At 45.0% G+C, this 16358-nt stretch overlaps 1 protein-coding gene and 1 non-coding gene across 2 annotated transcripts in view; one reads left to right on the top strand and one right to left on the bottom strand.

Annotated features, from left to right (window-relative positions):
* PolD1 (DNA polymerase delta 1, catalytic subunit) overlaps positions 1 to 16358 on the top strand; it is an 84735-nt gene that overhangs the window by 52515 nt on the left and 15862 nt on the right. Inside the window, exons 10-15 of the mRNA XM_050185069.3 lie at positions 415 to 606; positions 2594 to 2907; positions 3417 to 3564; positions 5789 to 6022; positions 13312 to 13484; positions 14802 to 14954. Coding sequence (XP_050041026.2) covers positions 415 to 606; positions 2594 to 2907; positions 3417 to 3564; positions 5789 to 6022; positions 13312 to 13484; positions 14802 to 14954 — 1214 coding nt within the window. The remainder of the gene's footprint in view (positions 1 to 414; positions 607 to 2593; positions 2908 to 3416; positions 3565 to 5788; positions 6023 to 13311; positions 13485 to 14801; positions 14955 to 16358) is intronic.
* Positions 13715 to 13900, bottom strand: LOC126538004 (U2 spliceosomal RNA). Its single transcript, XR_011894331.1, has one exon. It is a non-coding gene; the product is annotated as a U2 spliceosomal RNA (small nuclear RNA).

A 16358-nucleotide genomic window follows, 5' to 3' on the forward strand; every position in this document is an offset into this window, starting at 1 on the left:
TTTTTTTTTTCAGAATGTATGGACGAGGTAGCCATACTGTAGCCATACACTTAAAACTCTTACTCTTAAACCCATACTCTTAAACCCATACTCTTAAAACACAAATCCTGCCTTCAGGTGTATGCCAAAAGAATATAACACTAAAGTTTCAAAAGATTTAACATATGAGATAATGAATGTTTGTTTATAGTTAATGACTTCTTTGCTTCCTTCCTCTCCTGTGCTTGCCTGTTGTCTGTGCGAGTGGCTCGCATGTCAAGACTGCCACACGTGATGAAAAATGGCCAGCACCCACCCTTTTGGATCAGGCGGGCCTGTCTTCTCTGTGAGCTCATACTAATCTCTGCAGCAGACCTCCTTCGCTGCGACTGCTCTGCATTTCAGTCATTTCTGTTTTATCTTTTGTTTGTGCAGAATGGCACAGACCAGACGCGTCGTCGCCTGGCTGTCTACTGCTTGAAGGACGCCATGCTCCCACTGCGTCTACTGGACAAGCTCATGAGCGTCATCAACTACATGGAGATGGCCCGTGTCACGGGGGTGCCTATGACCTACCTGCTGTCCCGGGGTCAGCAGATCAAGGTCATCTCTCAGCTCCTTAGAAAGGTCAGCGGTCTTTTCAAATGCTCGTGTGAACACATGTGGCATACGAGAACCGATTGAGTGAGCAATTCAGTGATCAGCTGCACTATTGATTGACAAAATTGTTAATTGATTTGAGTCAGTGATTGAGCAAATGATTGGTTGATTGAATGACAGATTGTTTACTTGCCTGCTTGATTGGTTAATTGAATGATAGAAGGTCTTGTGTGATTTATTGAATCAGTGATTGAATTATTGATTAGACGATGGGCTGATTGATTGGATGTTTAAATTAATTCTTTGGTTGATTAGCTTTAATATTCCAAACAACGTGAGCCATCAGAGATGTCTTGGTGGCAGAGTATGGATTAATTCTGACTAACTGTGAGAGTTGCATAGTTGTGCACCCAAAGCATAGTAGTGTGTGTGTTTCTGCAGTCTTCCCCCCATCAGAACGTAGCTGTTGTGGCTAAGATTTTAACCAAGGACCTCGGGCTCAGCAGTGCTACACCATAGCGACAATGGGGGATATGGTTCATGAAAATGAGCACTGGCCAAATTGTATGAAAAAAGAGAGAGAGAGGGGGGGCTTTTGGGAATTCTTAATGAATTCAGCCCTAAATACAGTATAACTTCCTATATGTGATCCTGTTTCGTACTATTTCCCGGCGCCAACGTTCGCGATAGAAAATGCAAAAAAAAAAATAAAAAATACCCAGGGCAGTCATACTTCTTTCTTTACTGGTTAATTTGTTTTTGGAAAACCACTATCATCTCCAAGCCTAGTATGAGGCAGAGCATTAATAAAGATTTTTGTAAGCCGCTCTATGCCTAATAAGTGTTATTTTTTTAGCTGAACGAGCTTTTTGGTCTGTTTCTCGGACCTCGCGAGGTCCGGAAAATCAGTCGGCGACTGTACGTAGTGCCCTAGCCAAAGAGTCGCACGTCGCTGCCGGCTGGAAACTACGAATTATCTGGATAGGGCCACACGGGCTATTCAATTTATCTGGTAGAATTTGCTGTGAGAATTATGGGACCGCTCAAATTCTTCAAATTAACAGAGCTCGAATTATCGAGGTTTTACTGTGTATCGTCACTCTGTGATTGTATGATACGTTTTGCTAAAATTAACAACGAACGTGTAAAACGATCGAAATATTCATCGTGAGCAGAAAATAAAAAATATGAAGTCAGTTTCGCCAAAAAGTCGGAGCATTGGAGGCGATGGCAAAGAGACAACTACACGAAGTAAGGTTCATTGTTTTATTGGTGTCGCGCGTTCAGGGAAACATGAACAAATCTCAATCGATGACCACAAGCACTCTCAATCACAATGCGAGCTAACCTTTCGCACCGTGTCTCGGATACTTGATATAACGCGACTGCCAACACTCAACATGCGAACTTGCAGCATATTACCAAGTACGGCAGCTGGCCCATGTATGGGCAGCCATGTCATAGCCATGGCAAGGGTAGAGGAGGAAATGCGCTTGCCAGGGGTGGGCAAGAGATGTGCGCTTACTGCCCTGTCCTCCTAGCATGTGCGTCTATGCTTCTACCCTTGCCTCCCCGTCTCCTCTTCCCTCTCTTAGCGTGTGCTTTGTCACATTACTGTGCCTTTACCCTCTCCCCAACGCCTCTGTGCTGAAAGAATCTTCGGCTCAAGTGTTTGTCCGAGCGCTTCAAGCTACCGTGTGCCTTGCGGCCTCCACAAGTTGTTTATCAATGCAACAAATGTCACAGTGATGTTTCCTGCACACTGCGTCCCGGCACACCCACTTTGACAGTGTTTTTGCTGCTCGAAGTTTTTATGCAGAAGGACGCTTGCAAATAACTTTTGCCTCAGCCGACATTTTTGTACCTTTTTGCCAGATTTGCCAACCATACGAGCTGCACGTACGTGCTCGAAATGGCAGAAAATTTTGTTAAATGAAGTTTTTTTATGTGTTTGACTGTAGACAAAAACTTGCTTTGACGTTACGGTCAATCCTCATGCTATTGTGCACCACAGGCTGCCGAGCAAGGCCTGATCATGCCGTTGGTGCACTCGGAGGCCGGCGAGGACTTCGAGGGTGCCACGGTCATCGAACCGGCCAAGGGTTTCTACAGCGTGCCCATTGCAACGCTCGACTTCTCATCCCTGTATCCGTCCATCATGATGGCGCACAACCTGTGCTACACGACTGTGCTGGACAACCGCCAAAGGGAGCAGCTCAAGCCAGACCAGTTTATCCGCACTCCATCGGGCGACCACTTTGTCAAGGCCTCCGTCCGTAAGGGACTCCTGCCCGAGATTCTTGAGGACCTACTCAGCGCTCGCAAAAGGCAAGTACAGGATGGCACCTTGTAGAATGATACCGGCACATGTTGCGTGCTGATGGAAGAGAGGTAGGGCTTTTTCAATGTGAGCCCAGTGAGAGTTTTGGTTTTGCGCGCTGTACTGTGCAAAAGATCGGGCACCATATTTAAAGGGGTTCTCCTTAGTTCAAACTCTGTTTTATTCATATAAATTTCTGGCCCCCTTGGATTTGAATTAACGAGCTTATACTGTACTTTCTTCATAACAGAACCAGTGTCACAACTTTTTGATACCACTTCATACTACAGCATGCAATGTGATCATGAAATCTGGTTAGGACGGTCTTGTCTTGCTAATAAAGGGATAAAATTCACAAGCAGGCGCATTTTATGCAAGATCAATGACCTCATTAATGGGATAACAGGGTTAATTTTGGTGAAAGCGGTTACGAACGAAAATTAAAACAATGCACATGTAGCAACATTGAATAAATTAACAGTCAGCCAGAGGGGCATTGTTTCCATTGACTGTCCAGGGCCAAGACCGACCTGAAGAATGAGACGGATCCATTCCGCAAGAAGGTGCTTGACGGCCGTCAGCTTGCTCTGAAGATCAGCGCCAACTCTGTTTATGGCTTCACGGGTGCGCAGGTCGGAAAGCTGCCCTGCCTTGCCATCTCCAAGGTGAGTCTGCAAGGTCCCCAATGTTTCCCATGTTTATTCGTAGTCTCAAACCAGCAACACTTGGTCCATCTCACTCCAACTGCTGTTGGTCCTTTGAACTTTGGCGAAGTTGCAAGAAAATAATTTTTACTCTGTTTACTTCATTTCTCTGAAGGTTCTTGAACTATTTGTCCTTGGGGTAGCCCAAGCTTTGTGAGCAAGACCCATGTCCTCTGTTCTTCTAACAGCATGTGCATGGCCCCCCAGTGAACACCTGTAGTCACTTCACTTGTTCGCAAATCCCTCAAGGACCCTGCTATATATAAGGAATGACATGAGGGGGAGTGGAGGGAGGGGGCAGTTGCGATTTTGTGCAGGTTGGTTTTCTTCTTTGCCAACTGGGTTAAGCATGACCATTGAGTGGATTGATGCATAATTCATCAACTGCGTATGGAATTCTTTTATTTCTTGTATCTAGACACGTGAACGGAGCTCTTTGGTTCACAGTTTTGGCTTACCAGAAATGCAAAAGCTCATGAACACAATGTAATTGGACATAGTAATGTACAGCACCACTCAAGTTCAGACTATACTTCGGCAATATTGAATAAAGCAGTCTAGCTACACTGCTAGCAAAGATGCTCATTGTGTTTTCTTGTGTGCATAGGGAGCGAGCAGGCGATGAAGTCTTAAAGTTAAAACTTTTGTTATTTTTGCCCACTAGTGTTCTCGCAACTTGTGCTAGAATTTTTTTTTTTTTTTTTTTACTTCACTGTGCATAATTTTCACCTTCAGTGCCTCTTATTTCCTTCTCCTGCTGTAACATAAATTTTGACCTGTTGAAACTGGAAAGAATGATTCTCAGAAAAATGGGTACTTTAAAACAAACTGCAACAAAATTTCGACCTTGTAAAAAGGCTAGTTTCAGGTAGCATGAATATAGTGCAGCCTAACTGCAAGCTATTTTGTTTGAGACATGAAGGGATGCATCACAAGAAGCTAGCAGAGGTGGATGTTTTTTACTCCAAAACTTAACGAAATTCCACCATTAACACTTGCCAGAAACAATGCAGAACCCTGAAAACTGAGACCAGCATGCCACCTGCAAATGATATCCGTGATCAGTTGGCTCTCGCTGTGCAATGAAAATCTCGGAAGTCATGTTCTGAGATTTGCATCACATCCACTAACTACCAGGTGCCTGAGCTGTATGCTCAGAAAGCTGTGAACAAGAAAATTGGACAATTACAGCCCTGTAGCTTTGCCAAGATTGCTTCAATAGCGTATACAGTAAGACCTCGTTGATACATTCCCGTTATGTATATTTTCCCAATGCCAACGTTTGCAATAGAGAACCCAAAAAGTGACCCAATAGAGTTTTTACTGGTTCCTACATTCCCGGAAAACATGACTTTTCGGCACCGACATTCAGCGCGTCGCCAAACTGTAATCGTACAATACGTTTTCCGGTTGCTAGATCTCATGTAAATAGGAAAATGCGGGAGGGGCGTGCGATCGAAAACAGTATGTAGCTGCTCGCTACAGCGGCTTCACCGCAATACTCGCCCACCCATCTAGCTTGAAAACGCCGGTGCGCACTCTGTTTCTTATTTTGGTGCCAGCAAATCTTCTCTGGGGTCGTTGCACGCGGCATTTGCAGCTATCACCGCCAATCCTATTGCGATAAGCATCTTTACCTGTCTGTCTTACCGCGCGGGGCGCGTAGTGCCATTGGTAGTGTACTGCATACTTTTAGTGGGTGGTAATCCAAACAGGCCGCCATTCCCTGCTTCAGGCGGCGCGATTTGGGCATCACATTTCGCTTTGGTGGCATCCAGTGTCGCCCAAGAGCTCGATTTCGTTTCGGTTTCCTGTCGCCCTCTTAAAGCACCACGCAATAGGAAAACAACAAAACGCATCTTGGGCCACCAAAGCACCTCCAGTTCGATGCGTGTCAGCGTCTCATGCTGCAATGATCCACACGACACTTCATATTATGTAGATGTCAACAATGGCTGAGTCTGTCAAACTTTTTATTTACTTCGGATCGGACGTTACCCCGGTTAGTACGTTCTTTCTCGTATTTTTTTTCCAAAACATATGAACGAGGTTCTACTGTACTTATTCGTGTTATAACCAGTTCATTCAATGTGAAATCTCATAGCAGTTGTTCTTCAGGAGAAAGGCATGCCATACTGACTGTGAGTTTGGCACTGAGCATTCCATGCCTCCGTCTCGGTCACAGAGTGTCACTGCATTCGGCCGCACCATGATTGAGAAGACCAAGCAGGAAGTGGAGGCCCGGTACACGCGGGCCAACGGCTACGAGCACGACGCCAAGGTCATCTACGGCGACACTGACTCTGTCATGATCCGGTTCGGCACCGACACGCTCGAGAAGGCCATGGAGCTTGGCCGCGAGGCGGCGAACTATGTCACCGCCAAGTTTGTGCGCCCCATCAACCTTGAGTTCGAGAAGGTGAGTTGCTCGCAGTCAGATTAAAGGGCTGAGGCTTGTTCCCTAAAGCTATTGAACTTTTCCCTAATTTTTCTGGCCCTAGGCTTCGTCGTGGTCCTGAAACCCCTTGAATATCCGAACAGCCATTTTCATATTTTAGAGTGTCCTGAATTTGTTACAGAACATGAGGCTTTAATAGATTGGTTCAAGCGTAGAATAGTCCTGCATGCAAGTGCGTCATCTTGTCTCCAAGAGGACGTTGGTTATATAGAAGGGAGGTGTTTCGGCTCCCCCTGAAATACCTCCGCAACACTGAGCTGGAGTGTGAATGATGAGCCTTGTGGCTGACTCAACAGGGCAAGGTGGGATGAATGGCTTGCGAGTGGATGGTGCACATTCTTCAGGCTATACTGCATTTTTTTTATTGCGAGGGTTAATGCCTCAGGACATCGGGGGTATGGGATGCGGGCGAATAAGGGATTATTAAATGAATGAAAGAAGATTTGAAGATCTAATAAAGTCCAGGAGGGATCGATAATGTGGTCCCTGCGTCCAAGCAGTGTAATGGCTAGGATTATGTGGCTAAAGTCCTGCTGCAGCGAGGTTCCGGGGCCTTATTGGTATTTAATAAGGGATGCTATGGCAGAGCAGGCAGCTTTTGCAAGGTGTCTGCCTACAGCGAACAACACTCCTCGTCCTACATTTTTAAAACCTTGTAAACCTTTGAATCTTAAAAGGGCTGAAAAATACTTTTTTTTTTCCTCTGATAAGTTTAGCATAGTTACTTGCAGTTTTACTTTCAGTGACCCGGAAAAAAAAAATATGAAAAAAGGTCTACTTGTTGAAGACACTTCATTGGGCAGTTTTAGTTGGGCGTCTGCTTACCTGCACACGCAGGAGCCAGTAGTGTGCTACTCAGCGCCGCAGTATGCCAGCTCCTGAAACAGTGTAGCCAATATCAGCTGCCACAAGCCGGAATCATAACTTCGGCCAGAGCAATATAAAAAAATGGGCTCTCATGGACACGCGAGGACACACGAGAACGTCCCGCAAACGTTGCACAGCCCGCAGCGGACACTATGCAGCTTTTGCAAAGCTGCGGGCGCATGCAAGAGACGATGCGTGCTCCTGCGTACGGAAACTGCTGCAGACACCCAACTAAAACTGTTTATTTGGAAGCTGTCAAAGGTAAAGTGTTGGTGATAGTGGATGAAGTTGTTTTTTTCTGTACCATATTGCAAGAATGAAACTGAGTATGAGATGGCATATCAGAGATGGTGCAATGGAAAGAATGGATGTACGAACGGATGGACAGACAGACGGACACAGTAAACCTAGTTTAAAGCTTTTAATTGCTGTTGCAGTAGTCTCTTTTTGTGGGCTTCACATGCTGCCACACATTTAGGGTGAAACTCGCAGTTGCACCTTCTGCCAATGCAGTGCGCATCCCAATTCCAAATTGCACCTTCACGCCATAAGAGCAGTGTTGTGGTCTGCAGGCTTAATGCTTGCAATAGGGTCAAACCTCAATATAACAAACCTAAATTTAACGAAATTCATGATGTAATGAACTATTTTGATTTCCTTATTTTAGTTCCATTAAAAATAGTGTATTTTTTTTCCGCGCTTTTACGAAGTAATTTCGTAACACAGTTTCAATTTAGCAAAGTTTTTGGCCATTTCAAGCGTATACTTGTAGCATGTATGGCTGGTCAATATAGCAAAGAAACTATAGAAATGTCAGCTGAGGAAAAGGTTATTTGCAAGCGCTCTTCCACAAGAAAAGTTTCAGTGGCAAAAGTGCCATCGAAGCACACATGCTGGTATGCAGTATGCAGGAAACACTGCTGCTCCATTTGTCTCGTAACTACTTACGGAGACCCTGGGGTGGGCAGCAGCTTAAAGCGCTCAGAGGAACACAAGAGCTGACGATTCCTTCAGCGCAAAGGCATTGGAGAAGAAGTGGGCATGCGTTAACGTGATCAAGCACACGCTAGAGGAGGGGGAAGGCACAGGGTTAGGAGACACGCACCTGTCCGCCAGTCCACCTCCGGACAGGCCGCCATTGGAATATGAACCTGGCAACGTTTAACGCAAGAACATTATCTAGTGAGGCGAGTCTAGCAGTGCTATTGGAAGAATTAGAGGGCAGTAAATGGGATATAATAGGGCTCAGTGAAGTTAGGAGGCCAAAAGAAGCATATACAGTGTTAAGGAGCGGGCACGTCCTGTGCTACCGGGGCTTAGCGGAGAGACGAGAACTAGGAGTCGGATTCCTGATTAATAAGAATATAGCTGGTAACATACAGGAATTCTATAGCATTAACGAGAGGGTGGCATGTCTTGTTGTGAAACTTAATAAGAGGTACAAAATGAAGGTTGTACAGGTCTACGCCCCTACATCCAGTCATGATGACCAGGAAGTCGAAAGCTTCTACGAAGACGTGGAATCGGCGATGGGTAGAGTGAAAACAAAATACACTATACTGATGGGCGATTTCAATGCCAAGGTAGGCAAGAAGCATGCTGGAGACAAGGCAGTGGGGGAATATGGCATAGGCACTAGGAATAGCAGGGGGGAGGTATTAGTAGAGTTTGCAGAACAGAATAATATGAGGATAATGAATACCTTCTTCCGCAAGCGGAATAACCGAAAGTGGACATGGAGGAGCCCGAACGGCGAGACTAGAAATGAAATAGATTTCATACTCTGCGCTAACCCTGGCATCATACAAGATGTGGACGTGCTCGGTAAGGTGCGCTGCAGTGACCACAGGATGGTAAGAACTCGAATTAGCCTAGACCTGAGGAGGGAACGGAGGAAACTGGTACATAAGAAGCCGATCAATGAGTTAGCGCTAAGAGGGAAAATAGAGGAATTCCAGATCAAGCTACAGAACAGGTATTCGGCTTTAAGCCACGAAGAGGATCTTAGTGTTGAAGCAATGAACGACAATCTTGTGGGCATCATTAAGGAGTGTGCAATAGAAGTCGGTGGTAACTCCGTTAGACAGGATACCAGTAAGCTATCGCAGGAGACGAAAGATCTGATCAAGAAACGCCAAGGTATGAAAGCCTCTAACCCTACAGCTAGAATAGAACTGGCAGAACTTTCGAAGTTAATCAACAAGCGTAAGACAGCTGACATAAGGAAGCATAACATGGATAGAATTGAACAAGCTCTCAGGAACGGAGGAAGCCTAAAAGCAGTGAAGAAGAAACTAGGAATTGGCAAGAATCAGATGTATGCGCTAAGAGACAAAGCCGGCAATATCATTACTAATATGGATGAGATAGTTCAAGTGGCTGAGGAGTTCTATAGAGATTTATACAGTACGAGTGGCACCCACGATGATAATGGAAGAGAGAATAATCTAGAGGAATTCGATATCCCAGAAGTAACGCCGGAAGAAGTAAAGAAAGCCTTGGGAGCTATGCAAAGGGGGAAGGCAGCTGGGGAGGATCAGGTAACAGCAGATTTGCTGAAGGATGGTGGGCAGATTGTTCTAGAAAAACTGGCCAGCCTCTATACGCAATGCCTCAAGACCTCGAGCGTACCGGAATCTTGGAAGAACGCTAACATAATCCTAATCCATAAGAAAGGCGACGCCAAAGACTTGAAAAATTATAGACCGATCAGCTTACTGTCCGTTGCCTACAAAGTATTTACTAAGGTAATTGCAAATAGAATCCGGAACACCTTAGACTTCCGTCAACCAAAGGACCAGGCAGGATTCCGTAAAGGCTACTCAACAATAGATCATATTCACACTATCAATCAGGTGATAGAGAAATGTGCGGAATATAACCAACCATTATATATAGCTTTCATTGATTACGAGAAAGCGTTTGATTCAGTCGAAACCTCAGCAGTCATGGAGGCATTGCGGAATCAGGGTGTAGACGAGCCGTATGTAAAAATACTGAAAGATATCTATAGCGGCTCCACAGCCACTGTACTCCTCCATAAAGAAAGCAACAAAATCCCAATAAAGAAAGGCGTCAGGCAGGGAGATACGATCTCTCCAATGCTATTCACAGCGTGTTTACAGGAGGTATTCAGAGACCTGGATTGGGAAGAATTGGGGATAAGAGTAAATGGAGAATACCTTAGTAACTTGCGCTTCGCTGATGATATTGCCTTGCTTAGTAACTCAGGGGACCAACTGCAATGCATGCTCACTGATCTGGAGAGGCAGAGCAGAAGGGTGGGACTAAAAATGAATCTGCAGAAAACTAAAGTAATGTTTAACAGTCTCGGAAGGGAACAACAGTTTACGATAGGTAGCGAGGCACTGGAAGTGGTAAGAGAATACATCTACTTAGGACAGGTAGTGACTGCTGATCCAGATCATGAGAGTGAAATAATCAGAAGAATAAGAATGGGCTGGGGTGCGTTTGGCAGGCATTCGCAGATCATGAACAGCAGGTTGCCATTATCCCTCAAGAGAAAAGTGTATAACAGCTGTGTCTTACCAGTACTCACGTACGGGGCAGAAACCTGGAGGCTTACGAAAAGGGTTCTACTTAAATTGAGGACGACGCAACGAGCTATGGAAAGAAAAATGATAGGTGTAACGTTAAGGGATAAGAAAAGAGCAGATTGGGTGAGGGAACAAACGCGCGTTAATGACATCTTAGTTGAAATCAAGAAAAAGAAATGGGCATGGGCAGGACATGTAATGAGGAGGGAAGATAACCGATGGTCATTAAGGGTTACGGACTGGATTCCGAGGGAAGGGAAGCGTAGCAGGGGGCGACAGAAAGTTAGGTGGGCAGATGAGATTAGGAAGTTTGGAGGGTCAACATGGCCACAATTAGTACATGACCGGGGTAGTTGGAGAAGTATGGGAGAGGCCTTTGCCCTGCAGTGGGCGTAATCGGGCTGATGATGATGATGATGACCTGTCCGCCCTCTCCCCCTATGCATGCATTTCCTCTCCTCTACCCTTGCTGTAGCTGTGCATGGCTGTTCATATGCAGGCCACGTGCTGTATCTTAGAGTTAGTTCTTGGCAAGGGCATAGGCCGAACCAAGATGGTTGGTGTCTCAATGCGCATTTTGTTCCCGTGCTTCTAATGTTGGCGGTCACACAATCTCAAGTTTACGAGGCACGGTGCAAAGTGTTTGCGCGCGTTGTGACAGCGAGCGTTCTTGGTCGAGTGATATTTTTGCCTGAGCACGTGTGACACTCATAAAACTATGAACCTTACTTCTATCGCCTTCAACGCTCCACCTTTCCGGCAAAACTGCGACATTTCGTTTTTTTTTCTCAGGACAAATATCCACATCTTTTTGCACTTATGTATTTAAATTGAGGGCACCTTCTGGTGATGGCCACGGGCGTCAAGTGCGGTCAGCCATGGCATCCAAGATTTACAGCACCACATGACGCAACACACTAATCACGGAAACCGTGGTCCACACTGAAGCATTGCTCTCGGCACGTTCTACACCGCACGTATGGATGTTCATAGCCACTCTATTATGGCTCAACCTTCTTGCAATTTGTTTATAAGTGATTACTGACGAGATGCTAGACAGTGCTAGTATAGCGTATAGCAGCAAACGCAAAGAGTTAGTGTTAGCGTTGCATGCTCCATACTGTATATGCATTGTATGTAAACGGCGCTGGATCTCTTACGTACGTACAGTTCTTTTGGGATTTAGCATTCAGTGATAACGCACGCAGGGGGAGCGTTACGTACAGCAACAGGCGATGCCAGTCAAAGTGAGAGCTGCCCACTTCAGATCTATTGAGTCCTCGGCCTGCATTGTTCCGCTCATTTGTTCCCGATTAACGCTCATATTTGTTTAGGTTTGTGGGATGATGCTTCGACAATGTCATACAGGTTACAGATTGGCATTGTTTTCAAAGTATGTTCTCGATTAGTGGTTGATTAGGCTTGATGAGAAAGCTTGCTCATGTTTACTGTAGCCACGTCCAGGTGGCGCCGTGCATGTTTGCATTAGTGTTAGTGTTTTGCTCCGTTCTGCTCTTCTAAAAGACTAGTTTGTGCGGCGCAGTGCAGCCTTTCTTAGCATTAGCGTTGCAACGCACACTAACGTTAACGCAAGCACTTTATGCTATACTAAAACTGTCTGCGGCCCACCAGGAATGTTCTGGAAATTTGTGACATGACTTTTGCTGCTGAAACTTTAAAATCTCGAACTAATGAAATTTGCGATTTATCTAAGTTTCTTGCTGTAAGTACAAATTCATTATATCGAGGGTCGACTGTAGTATGCATTCTCGTAAGATGTAGGAAGGGCACACATACACATCTGCGGTAATATTATGAAGGAATTCTTGTGCCTTGTCTGCAAAATTGTCTGCGGTTGCACCACATAAAGTAGAAGGTTGTTGATACGATCTCGTTTTGTACAACTTCCTGGCGCCAATGTGTGCGATCGAGAACGAAAAATATGATGCAATACAGTTACACTTCTTTTTTGCCGGTTAATACGTTCCTTGGAAACACTTACCTTTCCGTACCGACGTCTAGCATATCGCCAAACTGTGATCTTATGTTACATTTCCCGGCCACAATATTCCATCTAAAGAGAAAAGGTGCGATCTAAAGAAGTGGGTGCCTGTATTCCCAAGTTCTCTGCAGTACTCGCATCCCTGTGTCATGTGAGAATGTTGCCACGCACTCTATTTTTTATTCAGACACTAGTTAATGACCTTGCAGGTCATCGCACATTACCAATCACAGCTGTGGCCACCAGCACATTGCGATGAGCATCTTCACCTATCTGTTTCACAGCGGATGTGTCCTAGGAAGCGTACCGCACACTTTTATTAGGCAGTCACCCAAACATGCCGCCGTTCACTGCTGCAGCAGGCAATGCTAAGTGAACGTCATATTTCGTTCTGGCAGCATCGTGGCATCGTATTCCAGTGTTACCCACCTGCCCAATTTCATTTCTGTTTCCCATCGCTGTCCTGAAACGACGATGTGCATCTTGAGCTGCACCAGATCGGCACACATAGGTGTCTCGTGCTGCAATGCTTCGCATTACATAGATGTCAACCATAGTAGAGTCTGTAGAACTTTTTAGTGACTGGATCGTGCGTTTTCGCGGTTAGTAAATTTTTTCTTGCATGTTTTTCCAAAACACAAACGAAGTTCTGCTGTACGTGAGTACTACATAGCTTGCTACAACTTTGTCATTCACTTCTCGCTTCCTCTCTCACTTGCATGAAGTTTTGATGTCTCTTTCATGAGCTGTCCGAATGTTTGCTCCAATAGAGTGATGAAAATATCGCCCCTCTTGTGCTTCCTGCCTTTCTTTGCTGGCCTCAGGTGTACTACCCGTACCTGCTGATCAACAAGAAGCGCTATGCAGGCCTGCTGTACACACGTCCAGAGACGTACGACAAGATGGATTGCAAGGGCATTGAGACGGTGCGACGAGACAACTGCCCCTTGGTGGCCAACCTCATCAACACCTGTCTTGAGCGCATCCTCATTAATCGGTGAGGGCATTGAACATGGTCTTAATAAGGTTTCTTAGGGCACGCAAGCTGCTTGCACCTGTTGTTTTAAAAAACTTTATCAGGAAGATTAAGGGGAAAATGTGTACTCAATGAAAGGGCATAAGAATCTTAAATGTATATTTGAGCTCAGTCCTCTTGTACATGTGTCTTACTTTACAGCGAAGCTGTTTATGGCTAGGGTTCTGCACATTTTTGTTCAACATGTGCAAAAATCGTGGGCCGATCCAGGAGATAGTACAATACTGGCCCGACCCATGATGGAGGGGAAGAAGACTTCAAGCACTGCACCAGCTTGCAAAAATAAGTTTAATATCTTGGGTCCAAATAGAACCCGTATCAGATATTAAGCTGATAAGAACAGATACTACACTTTGACCCGCATCAACCGCATCTAAGTTCGCATCGCCCTCTCTTTGTCGGCGTTCCAAGCGCTTGCGTATCTACTTTCCTTCCACTCTCCCACGATGGGGGTCTCGTCGAAATGCCACCCGTGTGTAGTTTCCTCCGCCTCCTCGGGATGACAGTCCTGTCGTCCATGCAATTGCATATAAAAATCATCGTACTAAATGAGTTCGTAGCTTTGTTAAAAATTCTGTGTCATCTCTGTGTCGTGTGCTAAACAGCTTCGCTGGTCATCCACCTTCACAGAGTGGAACGTCTCATTATTTTTGTAATCCCGCCCCTGCATTGCACAACATTTGATGCAGTGGAATGTACATTACAAAAGAAGAAACATTTGTGCATTCAGAACTGACAACATTGAGAACTGTACAGTAGCCAAATGTACTCGTAGCTTATTTTGGCAGTGCAACAAAAAAGGACAAGCAAGTCTTGTCTTGTCGCACTGCCAAAATAAGCTATGAATTCACTCCAAAGTGTATTCATTGCATCCTGATATGCACCCAAGTATTCAGAACACCAATAATATGTATTGTGGATCTGTTGCCACCAGCTTGCAATGTACGATTACTTCTTTTGAATGAGCTTTCATAATGAAAGTGATGTGTCGTCATCAACTTACACAGAAACTTGCTGTGTCACCATCTTTTGATGACAATGGTGATGGCACTGGCTAAGTGCTTAAGCTGCTATTAAAGCTGTGAACATGGTTTCAGTATTGTGTCCACTTGTAAAGCGCAGCTAATTTATGGGCTTCATTTCTGTGTAAAAAAATAATTGCCTAATATGGTAATAATATGGTAAATAATATGGTAACATTCATTCTTTTTTTCTTCTTTCCTCTCTCTCTTTCTTTTTGTCGGTTTTGTGGTAGCAATAACTGTTCCTTTCATGCAGGGACCCCGATGGGGCGGTGGAATTTGCCAAGCAGACAATATCGGACCTGCTCTGCAACCGAGTGGACATCTCCCAGCTAGTCATCACCAAGGAGCTCACCAAGAACGACGGCGAGTATGCCGCCAAGCAGGCTCACGTGGAATTGGCACACCGGTGAGTCTGGTGACTGCTTGTCGAGTGGTGTGAAGTCGTTGCTCACTGTTAAAGCAAGGTTGCAATGGAATTCCTGGGACTTGGCACGACGAGACAACTTTTAAGTATGTATCACAGAATCTCATTAAGTCAAACTCCAAGAGGTCTGGAAATTTATTCGAATAAACCGGAGTTCGAATTAAGAGGCGCTCCTTTAAATACAGCACCTGATCAGTTGTGTGGTGCAGTGCGCAAAACCAAAACTAACACTGGGCTCGCATAGGAAAAGTCTTATCTTTGCTTCGTCAGTGCGCAACAACATATGACGAAAGAAGCTTGGGTTCCTTATAAAGTCTGACTGCTGGGAGGGGGAAACAGGCATAGGTGAGCACCCGGTAATGGGATCAAACGTGCGCTGGAGACTCCTCCCTGCACCTTCTAAGCCGGATGGGAAAGAAGGGTGCACTACACTCTGCTTGATCCGGTTCAGTCTCAGCTTCCTGTGCGTCTTTCTTCATGATTTTTACAGCGCACAACTTCACAGTAGGTAGCGATGCATTGAACCCTCGCCTTTGGCTCAGGTTTTCCCAAAAAAACGATCCGTGGAAGTGAAAAATTCCGTTAGAAATATCCGTTGTGTGGTTTTTGGAGTTCGAATTCATGGGAGTGTTTCTCTATTCAAATACACAAGACTTTGCCAGGACCAACAGAGCAGCTCGAATTGTCCATCAATTCGATTTAAGAGATTTTGAATCATTGGAATTTTACTGTGTTTCACTCTTCTTTGGTGGCTATGCAACAGTGGCATGTAGAGTTGCAAGCACTCCTGACAGAAACGAAGAATTTGTAAAAAAAAAGACAAGCAGTTGTCTCTCTCTCTCTTTTATTTTGTTGCTGTAAGAAACAGAAGAACAAAGACAGTCGGTCTCTATTAAAATAATAACGTACACTGAAAAAGAGAGAAAATAGAGAATATATTTTATTTGGTACATGTCGCATTTTTGATGCTGTATGGTAACCAGAGTTCCTTTTTCCAAGCTGCAAGCTTTTATGCTTGCCTGTTGCAGGGCAAGTGATGAAACCTTTTAGGGATGAAAAATGACAATAAGGACAGTCGTGGTATCATTCACTGAGAGTCAGCAAACGCTTACTTTACCAGCTCCACAAATGAGTGGACTTGCAGGCGGAAATTAGCACTTGACTTCATGGAGGTCGAAAGCGTGCGAACTGAGAGACTGACGAATCCTTGCGGCATTCTTTATAGCTATGCTATGTAACTCATCCCTTGGCTTCAAAGCAAGCTTGCCATCCTGTAGTGTCATTCTAGCTTTTAACGGCGATTGCACAAAAGAAGGCCCGAAGAACTAGAAAAAGAATCGCACCAGTAGCCGTAGCTTGTAATTGACAGTGACATACCTCTAACAT

The sequence above is a fragment of the Dermacentor andersoni genome, chromosome 4 (assembly GCF_023375885.2).
Source record: "Dermacentor andersoni chromosome 4, qqDerAnde1_hic_scaffold, whole genome shotgun sequence".
Lineage (NCBI taxonomy): Eukaryota > Metazoa > Arthropoda > Arachnida > Ixodida > Ixodidae > Dermacentor > Dermacentor andersoni.